General features: G+C 46.6%; 1 protein-coding gene and 1 long non-coding RNA gene across 2 annotated transcripts in view; one reads left to right on the plus strand and one right to left on the minus strand.

The window, feature by feature from the left end:
• Positions 1–3,295, minus strand: part of ARL2BP (ARF like GTPase 2 binding protein) — a 30,725-nt gene extending 27,430 nt beyond the window's left edge. Inside the window, exons 1-2 of the mRNA XM_073605521.1 lie at positions 3,245–3,295; positions 463–518 (exon numbers count right to left, since the gene is read on the minus strand). Coding sequence (XP_073461622.1) covers positions 463–500 — 38 coding nt within the window. The 5' untranslated portion in view covers positions 501–518; positions 3,245–3,295. The remainder of the gene's footprint in view (positions 1–462; positions 519–3,244) is intronic.
• A 3,349-nt stretch (positions 3,296–6,644) lies between these two features.
• Positions 6,645–10,687, plus strand: LOC141111658 (uncharacterized). Its single transcript, XR_012236470.1, has 3 exons — positions 6,645–6,870; positions 9,662–9,919; positions 10,457–10,687. It is a non-coding gene; the product is annotated as an uncharacterized lncRNA (long non-coding RNA).
• The last annotated feature ends 6,114 nt before the right edge of the window (positions 10,688–16,801 follow it).

Raw genomic sequence — 16,801 nt, forward strand, 5'->3', positions numbered from 1 at the left:
CGCACCTGGCCTCCGAACGATCACAGAGACTCCGGGGACCATCTGGTCCGCCGAAAATCTCTATCGTCAGCATCCGGTGCCAGGGGTTCCCTTCCCCGACTCACCGATGGCAGGGGAGAGTCAATAGATGCACCGGAGGGCAGCGGGAGGGGACGTCCCCTCCCACCACCCGTAAGAACGATCAAGCGGCTATGATCATTCTTATGGTGTAGGGAATCGCCAGCGCTAAAAGATAATATCTGAATGATGTCTGTAGCTGCAGGCATCATTCAGATATCAACGATCAAACCCGACGATATCATATGACGTGCGGGAAGTGGATAAAGTTCATGTGCGTGTAAAGGCAGGTGTCCCAATACTTTTGGTAATATAGTGTATATTCATGAAATTATTGAATTTGGTTCTTCAGATAAGAAGTTAGTAAAGTAGAGATGTAAAGTGTGTGCTTAGCACAGTTCTTACACAGACAGAGTGAAGTTTTCTTCCTCCATGTCATCCATGTTATATTTCTGCCAAGACTGTAAAAGGGAAAAAAAGAGGAGACAATGAATAAATGCTTATTGAAGACTGTAGCTATAGAGCCAATTCACCAGGGGATGTATTAGACCTCTGCAGAGAGACCTCTGCTTCCCTTACAGAGGTGAAGACCCCATTTACACTTACTTTGCTCTCTGAAGAGCGATCCATGTTCAGATCACTCTTCAGAGAGCATTTGAGAGGTGGTGTTGTATTGCCTCCTCACCCCTTTTATTAACCCCCCTAAATGCCAGACTACTGTATCTGACATGTGTTATGTGCAGCTGTACCGTGGCCTCATTCACTTGAATGAGTCGCATTCAGGGGGGCGGTAGTGCCTCCCAAGCGTGATAGGGGGTAAAATTCCTGCTGTGGCCACAAAGCAGAGAATTGTTGTACACCCTCAGCTGCTGTCTTTCCAGCAAAAGGGGGAAGTGGTTGAGGGGCAGTAAAAACATGAAACATTACAAAAGGAAGAGAGCGCACGACTGCCCTGGTGTAATTCAGTTTATTGCTAAAAATATATATGTATATAAACCACCATAGATTGCACTGACATGATTCCAGGTTAAAAAGGCGTCTCCACTCATCACACCTCTCCTCTAAGGTCCAAGGCTGTAGCACAAGGATCCTCAAACTACGGCCCTCCAGCTGTTGCGGAACTACACATCCCATGAGGCATTGCAAAACTCTGACATTCACAGACATGACTAGGCATGATGGGAATTGTAGTTCTTGAACAACTGGAGGGCCGTAGTTTGGAGACCCTTGCTGTAGGAGCTCTCGGTGGAGCCTGCTGATAGCCGCAAGCCAAAAATCCAGCAGTCCAGCCGGCAGGGCGCTCCGGAACCCGGACACAGTGAAGCAGAGGAGGGGGTGGAGGGATGTGAGAACATGTCACGGTTACCACGACAATGTGTTTTGGGAGGTGTGGCCACCTTTTTCAAATCACCTCATCACTTTTTTGTTTTTAGCGCAATATTGAGTATGAGGCCCGGTTCACACTGATGTGCTGTGATTTTGTTCCATTTTTTGTCCTTTGTGAGGTGCGAATTTACCGCGAATTTCAGGCGTTGGACATAGCTGCGATTGATATTCTAGCCAATGGAATCATAATGTAAAAAAAAAAAAAAAGTGTTAACTTCCTGTGTATTTCCTGGTAGTACACAAGAGTAGTGTGTTGGAATTCGCACATATCTGAACCAACAATACGATTCAAGAACGATTTACATTGATGTCTATGGAGACTAAATTCACAACGCAACGCAGTAAACTCCCACAAGACCCTTTTTTTAATCGCATCGCATTCGTAGAGGAATCGCAACGCATGTATGTGAACGATCGTCATTGAAAACAATGACTTTAGGGATGACATGCGAATTTAAAGTGTTTTTGACGCATCACATTCGTCATGAACTCGCATCAGTGTGAGCCGGACCTTAAGTTGGAGGAAGACCTGGGCAGTAAAAACATGGCTCAACTGCATTGTTTTACTGTACCCCAAGTAGAGCTGCACGATTCATCTTTGCAATATTTTATATCATACTGTATTTTCACAGCAGTCTTTGAAACACAATTTTTTGGGGAAAAATAAAAACACACCTCAATGAATAAAAAAAATAAAATAAAAAACAGTAAAGTTAGCCCAATTTTGTTGTATAATGTGACAGATGACGCTACGCTGAGAATTCACATCTTTATTGTAAGCAAAAAAATAGTGAATCTCATTTTAGCCAGAATTGTGCAGCTCTACCCCTGAGTGTTAGGACTACACAAACCCTTAAAGTGGGGTTCCCATTTAAAAAAAAAATTAAGTCAGCAGCTACAAATACTGCAGCTGCTGACTTTTAATCGGACACTTACCTGTCCCGGGGTCCAGCGATGCGGGGGATGGAAGCACCGCTCGTCCCACCCCTCCGCTCGGCGGCGCCGGCATTTGAACTGTGACTGTGAAGCCACTGCGCATTCTCCAAATGTTTTTTTTTTTTAATTTTTTTTAAGCACATTACTAATTTTTTTTTTTTTTTTTGGGGGGGGGGGGGGGGGGGTGGAACTCCACCTTAACAAGACCTTTAATGGCACAAACCGGTGTGCTGCGCTTTGCCAGCATCGTGATTTGGAATCGCAGGCAGAATCAAAGCGATCCCAAATCACTAGATGTGAACAGAGGCCTAACAGTATTAGTTATGACACAAGAGATGAGCTCATCAGGAGGATTCTTCTGCTTCCACAGGCTGGGGAGGGGACCTGAAAGTGAAAGCGGCACTGCAGCAGAGCAAACTCAGCTCTCCTTCCCATCCACACAGGGCAGAGCTGTGTGAATGTCAGGACTCGATGGACAGAAATATATTCTATTCTATTTTTATATATATATATATATATATATATATATATATATATATATATATATATATATATATATATATATATATATATATATTTTTTTTTTTTTTTTTATGGTTGAACTGGATGGACTTGTGTCTCTTTTCGCTCTGACTAACTATGTAAAATACAAATCCATTGTCCCTTCATATGTATGGGATTCGTGTGTTTAGCTTTGTGCCTGGAGCTTCAGGTAAGATCAGCTCCATGCAGCTCTTCTCACCCAGCAATAGAGGGAGAAGCTGCCAGCTATAGAAGGTAAATAAAGAGCTGATGTACTCATAGCTGGCAGTTGTGCCTCACCCAGTAGTACACAGACACACAGACACACAGCAATCCTACTTACCCAGCCACCACCAAGCACCTCACTCACTGCCTGAAGTTTTAGTTCCGGAATGAAGTTGGACACTCAGCCAATGAGAGCAATGGATGCTTCAACGTTTGGTAAAGCAGCCAATCAGAGGAAGGATGCTGCCGTTAGGAGTTGCTATGGCAATGGAAAAGAATCACTCAGCGTGTCCCGTGGCCTGGAAGGAGAATAGAGGGGGCGGAGTCAGTGGGTGGGGTTATGAGAGAAGCGTGGCTCCGCTCCTCCCATCTCCTACTGACAGGTCAGGAGCCTGGCTTATGTGATGACCCCCCCCTCCTCCAATGTACACTGACAATGGCAGCCTGGCAGGGGTCACCTATGGCATGTGGCAGGCTTTCATAGCAGTGGTACATAAGGGGAGCTTTATAGTGCAGGCATATTGTGAATAAAATTAGAGAAAATAAGGCAGAGCAATAATAGAATTGGTGCCGATATCTGAAGGATGATGGGAGAACTGAATGTGAAATACATATACAGAGAAGGCGGCTTCACACCACAAAAACCTGATCCAGATCCGTTCCGGGTGCCTTTCTGCATTCCCATTTTTTTCATGCGCTCTGATGTGTTTTTGACGCGTTTCCAGATTTCTTTTTTTCCCCTGTACTAGGGTCCAGTGCGTTTTTAATGCGTTTTACCACATTCCAGTGCAGGAAAAATGCAGCATGTTCTACTTTTTTTTCTGGAACTGGAAAGCCCTGGAATTATGGAACTGGTGTGAACTATGCCATAGGAAGCCATATAACCTACTTTCCATGCATTTTAAATTGCCCCTAGTATATGTGTACAAATATGCTCTGCACCTCTTATCAGCATACTGGAGCAATTGGGGAAGATTGAGGAAAGGCAATCTACCTTGTAAAAAAAATGCCAAGTAAATTGTTTGGAAAAGGCTTTCACATGTATCAGTCATGGTGCCCAGCGAGCAGCCCATATAATTAGCTACAGCCAGATACAACTGAACAGAAGTATACATACAATGACTACATGACCCCCTCAAAAGCCCATTGCACCCTTTAAAAACCACCTTAATTTGCTCTTCTAATTGACTTCAATGCATTTTGTCAACATTTCCCAACTTGTATAAACAAAAACAGTGCTGTGCTAGTAAATAGATAATATATAATATAAACTTGTTGAATTCATAAGTGCAAACATAAATAAATAAGTCCACTGAATTTAAATAAAAGAAAATCCATAGGTGTGCGCAGGGGGTGTGCCAGGTGTGCCTGGGCATACCCTAATCACTACGTTTGGTGCAGATTCCCCCTTTTGCCTGGGCTACCCCCTTGTTTTGCCCCCACCCACCCCACAGTGCTGCTGGCTTCCCTCCTCTCAGCTGCTGTAGAGGATGTTTCAGAATGGAGATTGGGGGAAGGGGCTGGTAAATATGTAATTTACCGGCCCTTTCCCCTTCTAAATGAACACACTCACTCACTGTGTCCATTCATAACCGAAGCCTAGTAAACTGTGTTTACTATGCTTCAGTTTGTGAATGAACAGGAAGCCGCTCAGCACAGAGCACTTCCCATTCATTCATTGTGCAGTGCAGCTGAGGCTGCAGAGAAAGGTGTGTGTGTTTGAGGATTGGGGTGCACACCCTAATGTAATAGTCTGTGCACACCTATGAGTGAATCAAAGTTCATAAAGATAAACTGGTGACTCATTGAATGGGATCCAAAGATTATCAATTCATCCAAAGTGCTAGTTTTCAGAAAAATGCTTGTGCTCGCCTCCCCCAGTATTATAGGTCGCTCACCTCACATATGAGTCAAATCAGCAGTGTTCTCCTCTGGGGATAATGAAGATTACTAGTGTGGTGTAGACACTTAAAGTGGTTGTAAACCCCGTTACACCACTTTTGCCTACAGGTAAGCCTATAATAAGGCTTACCCGTAGGTACAGTGAATATCTCCTAAAATTTTACATCTTCGATGTATACGCTTGTGCTGACATCATCAGCGCATGCGCACTGAAGAAACGTCCCGCTCGCGCATGCGTGGGAGTGATGTCATCGCGGCTTTGGTCAATCACAGGGCCGGAGCTCACGAACCTGGAAGTAACTCCAGGAGTCATGTCACAGCGGTGTGTGGGGACCGCTGCAACAGCGTCGATCTAAGGTACAGTGGCTTGCAAAAGTATTCACCCCCCTTGGCTTTTTACCTATTTTGTTACATTACAGCCTTTAATTCAATGTTTTTTTTAATCTGATTTATATGTGATAGATCAGAACACACTAGCCTAAGTTGGTGAAGTAGAATTAGAAAACTATATACACAAAACAATTTTTCAGAAATAAAAAACTGATAATTGGCATGTGCGTATGTATTCACCCCCTTTGTTACGAAGCCCATAAAAAGCTCTGGTACAACCAATCACCTTCAGATGTCACATAATTAGTGAAATGATGTCCACCTGTGTGCAATCTAAGTGTCACATGATCTGTCATTACATATACACACCTTTTTGAAAGGCCCCAGAGGCTGCAACACCTAAGCAAGAGGCACCACTAACCAAACACTGCCATGAAGACCAAGGAACTCTGCAAAGGGACAATGTTGTTGAGAAGTACAAGTCAGGGTTAGGGTATAAAAAAATATCCAAATCTTTGATGATCCCTAGGAGCTCCATCAAATCTATGATAACCAAATGGAAAGAACATGGCACAACAGCAAACCTGCCAAGAGACGGCCGCACACCAAAACTCAGAGACCGGGCAAGGAGGGCAATAATCAGAGAGGCAGCACAGAGACCTAAGGTAACCCTGGAGGAGCTGCAGAGTTCCACAGCAGAGACTGGAGTATCTGTACATAGGACGACAATAAGCTATACGCTCCATAGAGTTGGGCTTTATGGCAGAGTGGCCAGAAGAAAGCCATTACTTTCAGCAAAAAACAAATGGCACGTTCTGAGTTTGTGAAAAGGCATGTGGGAGACTCCCAAAATGTATGGAGGAAGGTGCTCTGGTCTGATGAGACTAAACTTTTTGGCCATCAAAGAAAATGCTATGTCTGGCGCAAACCCAACACATCACATCACCCAAAGAACACCATCCCCACAGTGAAACATGGTGGTGGCAGCATCATGCTGTGGGGATGTTTTTCAGCAGTCGGGACTGGGAAACTGGTCAGGGTTGAGAGAAAGATGGATGGTGCTAAATACAGGGATATTCTTGAGCAAAACCTGTACCACTCTGTGTGTGATTTGAGGTTAGGACGGAGGTTCACCTTCCAGCAGGACAATGACCCCAAACACACCGCTAAAGCAACACTTGAGTGGTTTAAGGGGAAACATGTAAATGTGTTGGAATGGCCTAGTCAAAGCATACCTCCCAACCGTCACTGATTGGCCGGGACCGTCCCGGAAATCAGTCCCTCTCCCGGAATCCCGCGAATCAGTGCTGAGTCCCGGAATGCCCGTGGTGTGTGCGGGTTGTCATGGTTCCCGCACGCCGCGAGCAATACATGTTATAGCAGCCAGTATCTCTCCCGGGCACACAGCACAGAGCGGAGTGCACTGAACCCGCCCCTCCTATGTTTTCCTGTACAGAGAGGAGGAGGGGGGAGCTGCACACCGCTCTGCCAAAACAACGCGGCTGATCTGAGGTAGGATTTTAGCCGCATAGACTCAGTCCTGCCAGTGTGCCCCGCCCCTCCCCCTCCTACTCTGAATATCCTCTCTCTCCGCTCAGCCTGAGTCCTCTTTCCTGAGTCCCGCCAGCAGCACCTCCCTGCCCCTGCAGCTGAATGTGCTCTCTTCTCTTCTGCCAGGTCTGTGACCATTTCTGTGAGACTTGCAGAGGAGGGAGGCATGGGGGAGAAGGATGGAGCTGGGATGGGATGAGGGGGGGCAAGAAGAATGGAGCTGGGATGAGGGGGGGCAAGAAGGATGGAGCTGGGATGAGATGAGAGGAGGACAAGAAGGATGGAGCTGGGATGAGATGAGAGGAGGACAAGAAGGATGGAGCTGGGATGGGATGAGGGGGGACAAGAAGGATGGAGCTGGGATGGGATGAGGGGGGGACAAGAAGGATGGAGCTGGGTTGGGATGAGGGGGGGACAAGAAGGATGGGATGAGATGAGGGGGGACAAGAAGGATGGAGCTGGGATGGGATGAGGGGGGGACAAGAAGGATGGAGCTGGGATGGGATGAGGGGGGGACAAGAAGGATGGGATGAGATGAGGGGGGACAAGAAGGATGGAGCTGGGATGAGGGGGGGGCAAGAAGGATGGAGCTGGGATGGGATGAGGGGGGACAAGAAGGATCGGGATGGGATGAGATGAGAGGGGGGCAAGAAGGATGGAGCTGGGATGGGATGAGGGGGGGCAAGAAGGATGGAGCTGGGTACAAGGAAACCTGTGTTCTTTTTAACCACATCCCTTGAGCCCCTCCCACTGCTAAGCACTTGGTCATGCCCGTACTTTACCGCGGCATACTGTGCGCACCACAGATCTTTTCCCTCCTCCAGTGTCCCTCATTCTGAAGTTCAAATGTTGGGAGGTATGACATTGTTCTGTCATCAAACGCTGCAACTGTGCCCATCTGCCACTGTGCCCATCAAACACTGCAACTGTGCACATCAAACGCAGCCACTGTGCCCATCAAATGCTGCCACTGTGCCCATCAAATGCTGCCACTGTGCCCATCAATCGCTGCAACTGTGCCCATCAAACGCTGCAACTGTGCCCATCTGCCACTTTGCCCATCAAACGCAACTGTGCCCATCTACCACTGTGCCCATCAAACGCAGCCACTGTGCCCACCATATGTGGGCACTTGTGCCCGTCGTACACAGCCAGTTGTGCCCATCATATGCAGCCATTTGTGTCCGTCATATGCAGCCACTTGTGCCCATCAAATGCAGCCACTGTGCCCATCATATGCAGCCACTGTGCCCACCATATGCAGCCACTTGTGCCTGTCGTACGCAGCCATTTGTGCCCATCATATGCAGCCATTTGTGCCCGTCCTATGCAGCCACTTGTACCAATCAAATGCAGCCACTTGTACCAAACAAATGCAGCCACTTGTGCCCATCATATGCAGCCATTTCTACCCATCAAATGCAGCCACTGTGTCCATCACATGCAGCCACTGTGCCCACCATATGCAGCCAGGCGCGTCGCTCGGCTTTCACTTCTGTAACCCCCTTCACTAACCCGGGTGTCCCCGTCCTCCGGGGGAGAGAAGGGTGTCCCCGTCCTCCGGGAAGAAGGGTGGCACCCTCTCCTCCTCCAACCACCCAAGGACCAGCTCTTCCAATTTTGGCCAACCCTGGGGCCATCTCCTCCTCTCTAAGCCACCAGTGACCCCAAAGCAGGGTCATGCGCTCTGCCCTCGGTGGACCCGGTACCCACCGTCCTGGGACGCCATGTTGATGGTGTACATGTCTCCAGTGTGAGGGCAACAGGTAAACTCGCACTCAGCTTCGTTGGCCCCTGATTGGAGGAAAAGCAGCGGAGGCGATCCAGCCCCCAGCACTTGACAGAGATCAAAGCCCAGTGGCAGACACATGAATTACTATGGCGGGGATAGGCGGGGGATGTGTATTTTGAAGCATGTGATTAGAGCCAGAGGCTCTAATAGGCTTCAAAATAGGGTGGGCTCAGGGCGCAGAGCACTGTGTCCCGATCCCACCGTTAATGTGAAAATAGCGAAAATTAATTTGCTATGCCACACAATGTTCCTCCCTGCCAATCAGCAGGCAGGTCAGTGAGACCTGTCTCCCGATTGGCCAAAGCATTAGGCACTCCTATTGGATACCTAACGCTTTGGCGGAAAAAGAGGCACGGTGGAAGAAGCCAGAGGAGCCGAGCGGACACAGGAGCCACAGCCGCCGCTACAGAAGAGGAAGCCCCGTCAGTCAGTAAGTGCCGCCAGACCAGCCACGCGGGGGGGGTGGGTTTAGTGAAGTGACAGCCGAGCTGGGGGACGCGCCTGGCTGCATTTGATGGGCACAAGTGGCTGCATATGATGGGCACAAATGGCTGCATATGGTGGACACAGTGGCTGCATTTGACGGGCACAGGTGGCTACATATGACGGGCACAGTGGCTGCATATGATGGACACAAGTGGCTGCGTATGACGGGCACAAGTGGCTGCATATGGTGGACACCACAATTGCGCAGTCATGCAACACTCTACCCATATGAGACTTTTATCATTTTTTTCACACAAATAGAGCTTTCTTTTGGTGGTATTTAATCCCCACTGGGTTTCTTCGTCTTTTGCAAAATGAATAAAAGACCGAGAAAGATCTGAGAAAAAAAAAGTGTGGGGGGGAGAAAACGTGGTAGTTAAAAGTGGAGTTCCACCCACTTTTACAACTCTTCAGCATCCCTCACTAAACTGTGCACTGTAAACTAATTGGATATTTCTTTGTCTTTTTTCTCAGCATCTACTGTATATCTGCTGTATTCATTTTTCCCTTCCTCCTCCCTGGCCGTGGCCCATCGCAGCATTTCCTGTTTGCAATGCCTTCTGGGAAGGGGCAGCGACTTCCTCTGACATTGCCGTTGCTATGGAAACCTGACCTGAAACCTATTACACTGCTTGTGCTGCACTGAGCATGTGTGAGATCTGCAAGGATGAGATCCAGGAAGAAATACAGTCTGGCTTCAGATGCCCACACTTTAGATGGCCATGGCCTGCTGTAAGTTTATAAAATAACAAACTTCTGCTATAAACTAACAAAACAGACCTTAGTTTACAGACTAACTTTACTAAAATACATTAAGCTTGTGTATTATAGGGGTATTTTTATTTAAAAAGTATAATTTCGGCCGGAACACCACTTTAACCCCACAGGAAAAAAGGGAGACATAGCAGTAAAGCAAGCATAATATAGGCCTGCACCTGCTAAAGTCTAGCACAATATTGGGAATATGAAAATGGTAATAAAAACTAGTAAATAAATAGATAAATTTATCCCTTACGGGATAAATGTAATTATTTATTTACTAGTTTTTATTACCATTTTCTCAGATGACCAAGGGGCAAGTGGCCTTTTGAACCCACGGTGATATTCCTCAGTGGTAGGACGCCCTTTGTGTTCAGTCCTGGTGGTGGTCCTGTGTGTCCCCAAATGTGCTAAATTAGGTTTTTTGCATGTTCAATGTATACGAACATTAAAATCGCTCTGTAACGGTTATGTCCGCTTACTCTGGAATTTTTTATAAAATACTTTCAGATAAATTTCAGATACATATTTCACCATCAGCCCTTGAAGAAGAGGTCTAACTACTTACAACCTTGAAACGCGTCAGGCTTTCTGTCCCAGCCCATTGCTTGGACAGCTGTGTGTGGTGCCTTTTTAGTATTGTTGTATCAGATCTATATACACATCTTGTTTGCTAACATCCGACTCTTTTATTATTGTCATGTTTTAACTTTTTGTAATAAATTTATATTTTTGAATTAATTACTGCTTGAAGACTCCTGCCTTTTAAAGTCCCACAAGAGGAAAAAGCCTTTGCTTTTTGCAAAAACGCATTAAGAACACGCGTGCAGAAACGCATCCGGAACAGATCTGTAGTGCGTTTTTGTGGCGCGAACACGCCCTAAGTTACTGATATACCGTATTTATCGGCATATAACACGCACCCCAAGTTTAGGAGGGAATTTTAAGGAAAAAAACTTACATTTAAATGCCCATCAATGCAGCCTTATCAGTGTCCATCTGCAGCCTTGTCTAGTGTCATTGCAGCCTTGTCAGTGTCATTGCAGCCTTGTCAGTGTAGCCATGTCATTGCAGCCTTGTCATTGCATCCTTGTCAGTGTCATTGCAGCCTTGTCATTGCAGCCTTGTCAGTGTCATTGCAGCCTTGTCAGTGTAGCCTTGTTATTGCAGCCTTGTCAGTGTAGCCTTGTTATTGCAGCCTTGTCAGTGTCATTGCAGCCTTGTCAGTGTAGCCTTGTCATTGCAGCCTTGTCAGTGTCATTGCAGCATTGTTATTGCAGCCTTCCAGTTTAAAAATGGCGCAGCCGAGATACAGAGCCAGATGTCCTGTGTATCTCGGCGGCGCTCGGGGGCTCTCGGCTCCTCTCGCAGTCCCGCCCTGTGATGGACATAACACAGGTCCAATGGCGGGACTGGGTGTGACTGTGATCGGAGCCGAGTGCCGCCGAGATACACATAGCCGAGTGTCCTCGGCTAGGCTCGGCTCCACTCACAGTCACGCCCAGTCCCTGTGTTATGTCCATCATAGGGGCGGGACTGGGCGTGACCGTGAGCCGAGCCGAGCCTAGCCGAGTACACTCGGTTATGTGTATCTCGGCGGCTCGCTCCTCCGCTCACAATCAGTGCGTGTTATACGCCAATAAATACGGGTATATCACTTTATTTATCGGCATATAACACGCACTTTTTTCCCCTGAAAATCAGGGGAAAATCGTGGGTGCGTGTTATAGGCCGATCCCCGACGATTTCTGTGTCATCGGAGCGATCGCGGCACAGAGACTGCAGGGAGCCGAGATACACATACCCGAGTGTTCTCGGCTTTTTTCGGCGCCGATCACAGTCACGCCCAGTCCCGCCCTATGATGGACATAACACAGGTCCAGGGGCGGGACTGGGCGTGACGGCGGCGCCGTAAAAGCCGAGAACACTCGGGTATGTGTATCTCGGCTCCCTGCAGTCTCGGTGCAATTTTTTGAATCTACACCAAGTGCACAAAGCTGCACTGACATGGCTGGACTGGGGCAAACCTGCACTAACAAAGCTGCACTGAGGCAAGGCTGCACTGACAAGGCTGCACTGGGGCAAAGATGCACTGAGGCAAGGCTGCACTGGGGCAAGGCTGCACTGGGGCAAAGATGCACTGAGGCAAGGCTGCACTGAGGCAAGGCTGCACTGAGGCAAGGCTGCACTGAGGCAAGGCTGCACTGGCAAGGCTGCACTAGGGCAAGGCTGCACTGGGGCAAGGCTGCACTGGGGCAAAGCTGCACTGACAAGGCTGCACTGACAAGGCTGCACTGACAAAGCTGCACTGACAAGGCTGCACTGACAAGACTGCACTGGGGCAAGGCTGCACTGACACTGAAAAGGCTGCAGATGGACAGATAAGGCTGCATTGATGGGCATTTTAATGTAAGTTTTTTTTCCTTAAACTTCCCTCCTAAAATTTTTTTTTCCTTAAAATTCTCTCCTAAACTTGGGGTGCGTGTTATACGCCGGCGCGTGTTATACGCCGATAAATACGGTATATATATATATATATATATATATATATCACTTTAATATACTAGGAGTGGGTTTTATTAGCTCCCCTGTTGCTGGCAAGTCCAGGTTCTGGGGGAGTTTGATATCCTGAGGTCCCCCCCCATGTAATCCTCCATAGCTAGTTATAAATAGCGCAGTTTGTCATTTTGTTGTGGTTTTTTTTTCCCCTCGGATTCAAACATATCCCGGCTGATTCTCCAACATCACAATCAGAAAGGGAAGAAAAGACACAATGCAACAGTTGTGAGGGGTGCAAGCGCGCCGCCCTCGCAGGATAATTCCGTAGGCGCCGTGCACACATAACATTGCACAATGAGAACGCGCAGTCGGAGATGTGACGAGCTCGCCTGCGAGTGACCCGGCGTACAGAGAACGTTTCTGTTGTCTTTTGCCATCTGCTGTTCTCATCATTAAATCTGAACACCCTTCTGCTGCGCAATCTCCTCTCCCCGCCGCCTCTGAATTCCCAGCGAACGGCGTCACTCGCTATAATGCGCTCGCTTCATCTCTGCTGTAATTATTATAAACAGGGCGCGGCTGCCACCATCTTCACATGCGGCGCATTACAAATGATCTCTTAGCACTAGAATCCTGAACTACATTAACCTCTTCAGCTCCGGAAGGTTTTAACCCCCCTTCATAACCAGGCCATTTTTTGCGATACAGCACTGCGTTATTTTAACTGACAATTGCGCGGTCGTGCGACGCTGTACCCAAACAAAATTGGTGTCCTTTTTTCCCACAAATAGAACTTTCTTTTGGTGGTATTTGATCACCTCTGCGGTTTTTTATTTTTTGCACTATAAACCAAACAAAAAACACTATTTTTTTTACTTTCCGCTATAAAACACATCCAATAAAAAAAATGTAAAAAATTTAATTTCTTCATCAGTTTAGGCCAATATGTATTCTGCTACAAATTTTTGGTAATACAAATCCCAATAAATGTGTAGTGATTGGTTTGCGAAAAAGTTATAATGTCTACAAACTATGGGATATATTTATGCAATTTTTATTGATTGATTTATTGATTTTTCTTTTTAGTAATGGCGGCAATCAGCAACTTATACCGCTATAAGTCGCTGATCGCCACCATTACTAAAAAGAAAAATCAATAAAACAATCAATAAAAATTCCATAAATCTATCCCATAGTTTGTAGACGTTATAACTTTTTCGCAAACCGATCAATACACATTTATTGAGATTTGTATTACCAAAAATATGTAGCAGAATACATATTGGCCTAAACTGATGAAGAAATTAGATTTTTTTTTACATATTCTTATAATGACTGCGATATTGAAGCGGACAAATCAGACACTAAGTGACACTTTTTTGGGGACCTGTGACACCAATACAGTCATCCGTTCTAAACAATATGCACTGTCACTGTACTAATTACACTGGCAGGGAAGGGGTTAACATCAGGGGGCGATCAAAGGGTTACATTTGTTCCTAGGGAGTGCTTGCTAACTGTGGTGGGGGGGGGGTTTTGTACTGTAAGAAGACGGAGATCCTTGTTCCTGCTTAGCAGAAACACAGGATCTCTGTCTTCTCCTGTCACACAACGGCGATCTGCCTGGTTTACATAGGCAAACTGCCGTTCTGTCCGCCTTGGGAACGACGGAGACCAGGTCCAATCACAGCGGGAACGGGTCGCCGGCGGCGAGCGTGCGCGCCCCAGGAAGGGGGTGTTGCTGAACACAGCTATAATATATATGTATATATAGTAGCTGGGCTGCCCACCCTAAGCTGGTCTACTAATGGGAGGGTTGGAAGGTGGGAGGATGGGGGTGCAGCTGAACACAGCTAATATATATATTTAGTAGCTGAGCTGCCCAACCTGACCTGGTCTTCTAAATGGTGGGGGGGGGATGGGGGTGCAGCTGGACATATCTATTTTAGATATAATATACACATAGTAACTGAGCTGGTATGATAACGGGGGTGCTGCTGGACACAGCTATAATATATATATGTACAGTAGCTGAACCGCCAACCCTGAGCTGGTCTGATAAGGGGGGGGGGTGACACCATGATTTTACGCACCAGGTGACACCAAACCTAGTGACGCCACTGGGCTTGTCTCAGCTCAGTGAATGCAAACAAGAAGGATCATTTTAGTTGCCGCACATCCAACAAAATCTATAGGTAGCGATGGTCAGAGCAGCCTCAGACCAGACTCCATCCAGGCCATGCCCCCCCAACTCGTTTCGCCTGCCCACGGGGCTGTGTCATAGAGGTCCTCCAAGGCTGAGTCCAGTGGACAGGGCAAAACATGTCAGGGTGGGCAAGGCCTGGATGGAGTCTGAGCTGAGGCGGTTGTTACCATCACTACCTATGGGTTTTGTTGGATGTGTAGGAATGATCCTTCTCCTTGTTTGCATATTTCAGAGGAAATTGAGATATTCACGCATTTATTTCCTTGGTGAGTCTATTTCTTGGCCTATTCCTCTTTGTTTCGGCCTCCCATCTTTTTTCTTGCGGTTAGCACTTCACGAGCACTTCATTGAGGGTCACAGATCATTCCCATCTATTCTGATTTTCATGGCAGTTTCCATTGGCTTTCGTTCTTTATTTTTCGACCTTAGTATCCTCCTTTTACCTTTATAATCCTCTTGGTACTACCAGCTCCTCCTGAGCCCTCAGGAGTGGAATGGCCCACAGAGTAAAGAGTAATGACCTTCTTCTATTTGCTTGGTGTCCATCCTCTGAGGAAAAGGCTTCTACAACAGCGGCCTGCTATGCAGTGTATTGAAACATCTCCTTTTAGCAGGCCTACATTTACAGCCATGTCTCCTCCTTCTTTCTACGGCTCCCCTCTGAGGATTCAGTCACACAAATCTTCCCAAATTCAGGCTTTGTCTGCTGTGCTGCCTGCCTCTTTAGATAACCCATAGTGCTCTGGGAATTTATTTTCTTGTCATCTGTTTGATGTCTATTGACAACAGAAAAATGGTATATGTATAATATCGATACAATGCATTAAGACTGTCTTTACAAGAATGACAACTACCCAAGTTTTTTTTTTTTTTTCAAATATGAGCTTTATTCAACTGTAACGGAGGGAGAGGTCCCAATATAACAGACATTTAGACAATACAGTACATATTACATACACCACAAACATTGTGAAAAAGTATAGGTAATTGTGATATACCGAACCTTAAAATACACAGGAGAAGGTAGTAAATAACCTATGGAGTAATATATAACATTTATTCCATGTGCGTCCCGACGCCAATGGGCCTCTACCCTGCCTTTTCCCTTTTTCCATAAAAAAAGAACTGTTTAGAGAAACAAAAGGGATGAAAAGGAGGTCTAGAAAAGGAAAGTGGGAGAAAGAAAGGGAGGAAAAGAGACGGAGGGGGGGGGGGTATGCCAGAGCGAGGGTAGGCCTAAAGAAACAATCTATGTTCCGGAATATTGGCATAATAAGCTATGAACCCAGGAGAGAGACTCCTTCTGAGTAAATAAAAATATTCCAGATCGTCCAGGTGTCTGAGTATTTCTCACGTTTATGTTGCGCTGTGAGGACGAGGTCTTCCATTTTGTTCAGTTCTTCCACCTTGCGGAGCCATTCCGCAATGGTTGGTGGGCACTGTTGCTTCCAATGAAGCGGTATACATGCCTTGGCGGCATTCAGTAAGTGACGTATCAGAGATTTTTTATATCTTTTAATCGGGATTGTTGAGAGGTGCAGGAGGAAGAACGCCACATCGTCAGGGATCACATAATCAGTAAATTTCTGAGTAATGCGACGAACCTCCTTCCAGAAATTCTGTAGGTTAGGACCAAAAGATGTGAAGCATTGAACCCTCTCCCTCCCCACATCGGCAGCATCGATCTGAGGTGGCCGGAAAACATTTATGTAATCTGGAGGGGGTGAGGTACTATCTTGTTAGAATTTTATAGTTCGTCTCCTGTATTTTGGTGTACAGTTGATGATCTTTTGTTTTTTGTATCTCCGAAAAATTGCGGTTAAGGTCCCTTTCCCATCTAACTAGACAGGGTAGATGTGGTTGTGTAGAGGGCGTGTTGAGTAGCATGTACATTTTGGAGAGAGTCTTCGCTAATGGTTCATTACCTGTGCAGTACTCTTCAAAGGTCGTCAGTTGTCGGGAGAAGTCTTGAGGGTTAGGGATTGAATGTAAGAAGTGATGCACTTTCACCGCTTTCCAAAAAGGAAGTTGGTACATGCCTGTCGCGTTCATTAATTCTGGTAGCGTCAGCCAACGTCCATCCGTCACAAATTTGGCAGCATGGTCAAAGCCCGATCTTAGCAGGGAGTCAAATTCAATTTGAGTGGATG

Source organism: Aquarana catesbeiana, linkage group LG11 (assembly GCF_042186555.1).
Source record: "Aquarana catesbeiana isolate 2022-GZ linkage group LG11, ASM4218655v1, whole genome shotgun sequence".
Classification (NCBI taxonomy): domain Eukaryota; kingdom Metazoa; phylum Chordata; class Amphibia; order Anura; family Ranidae; genus Aquarana; species Aquarana catesbeiana.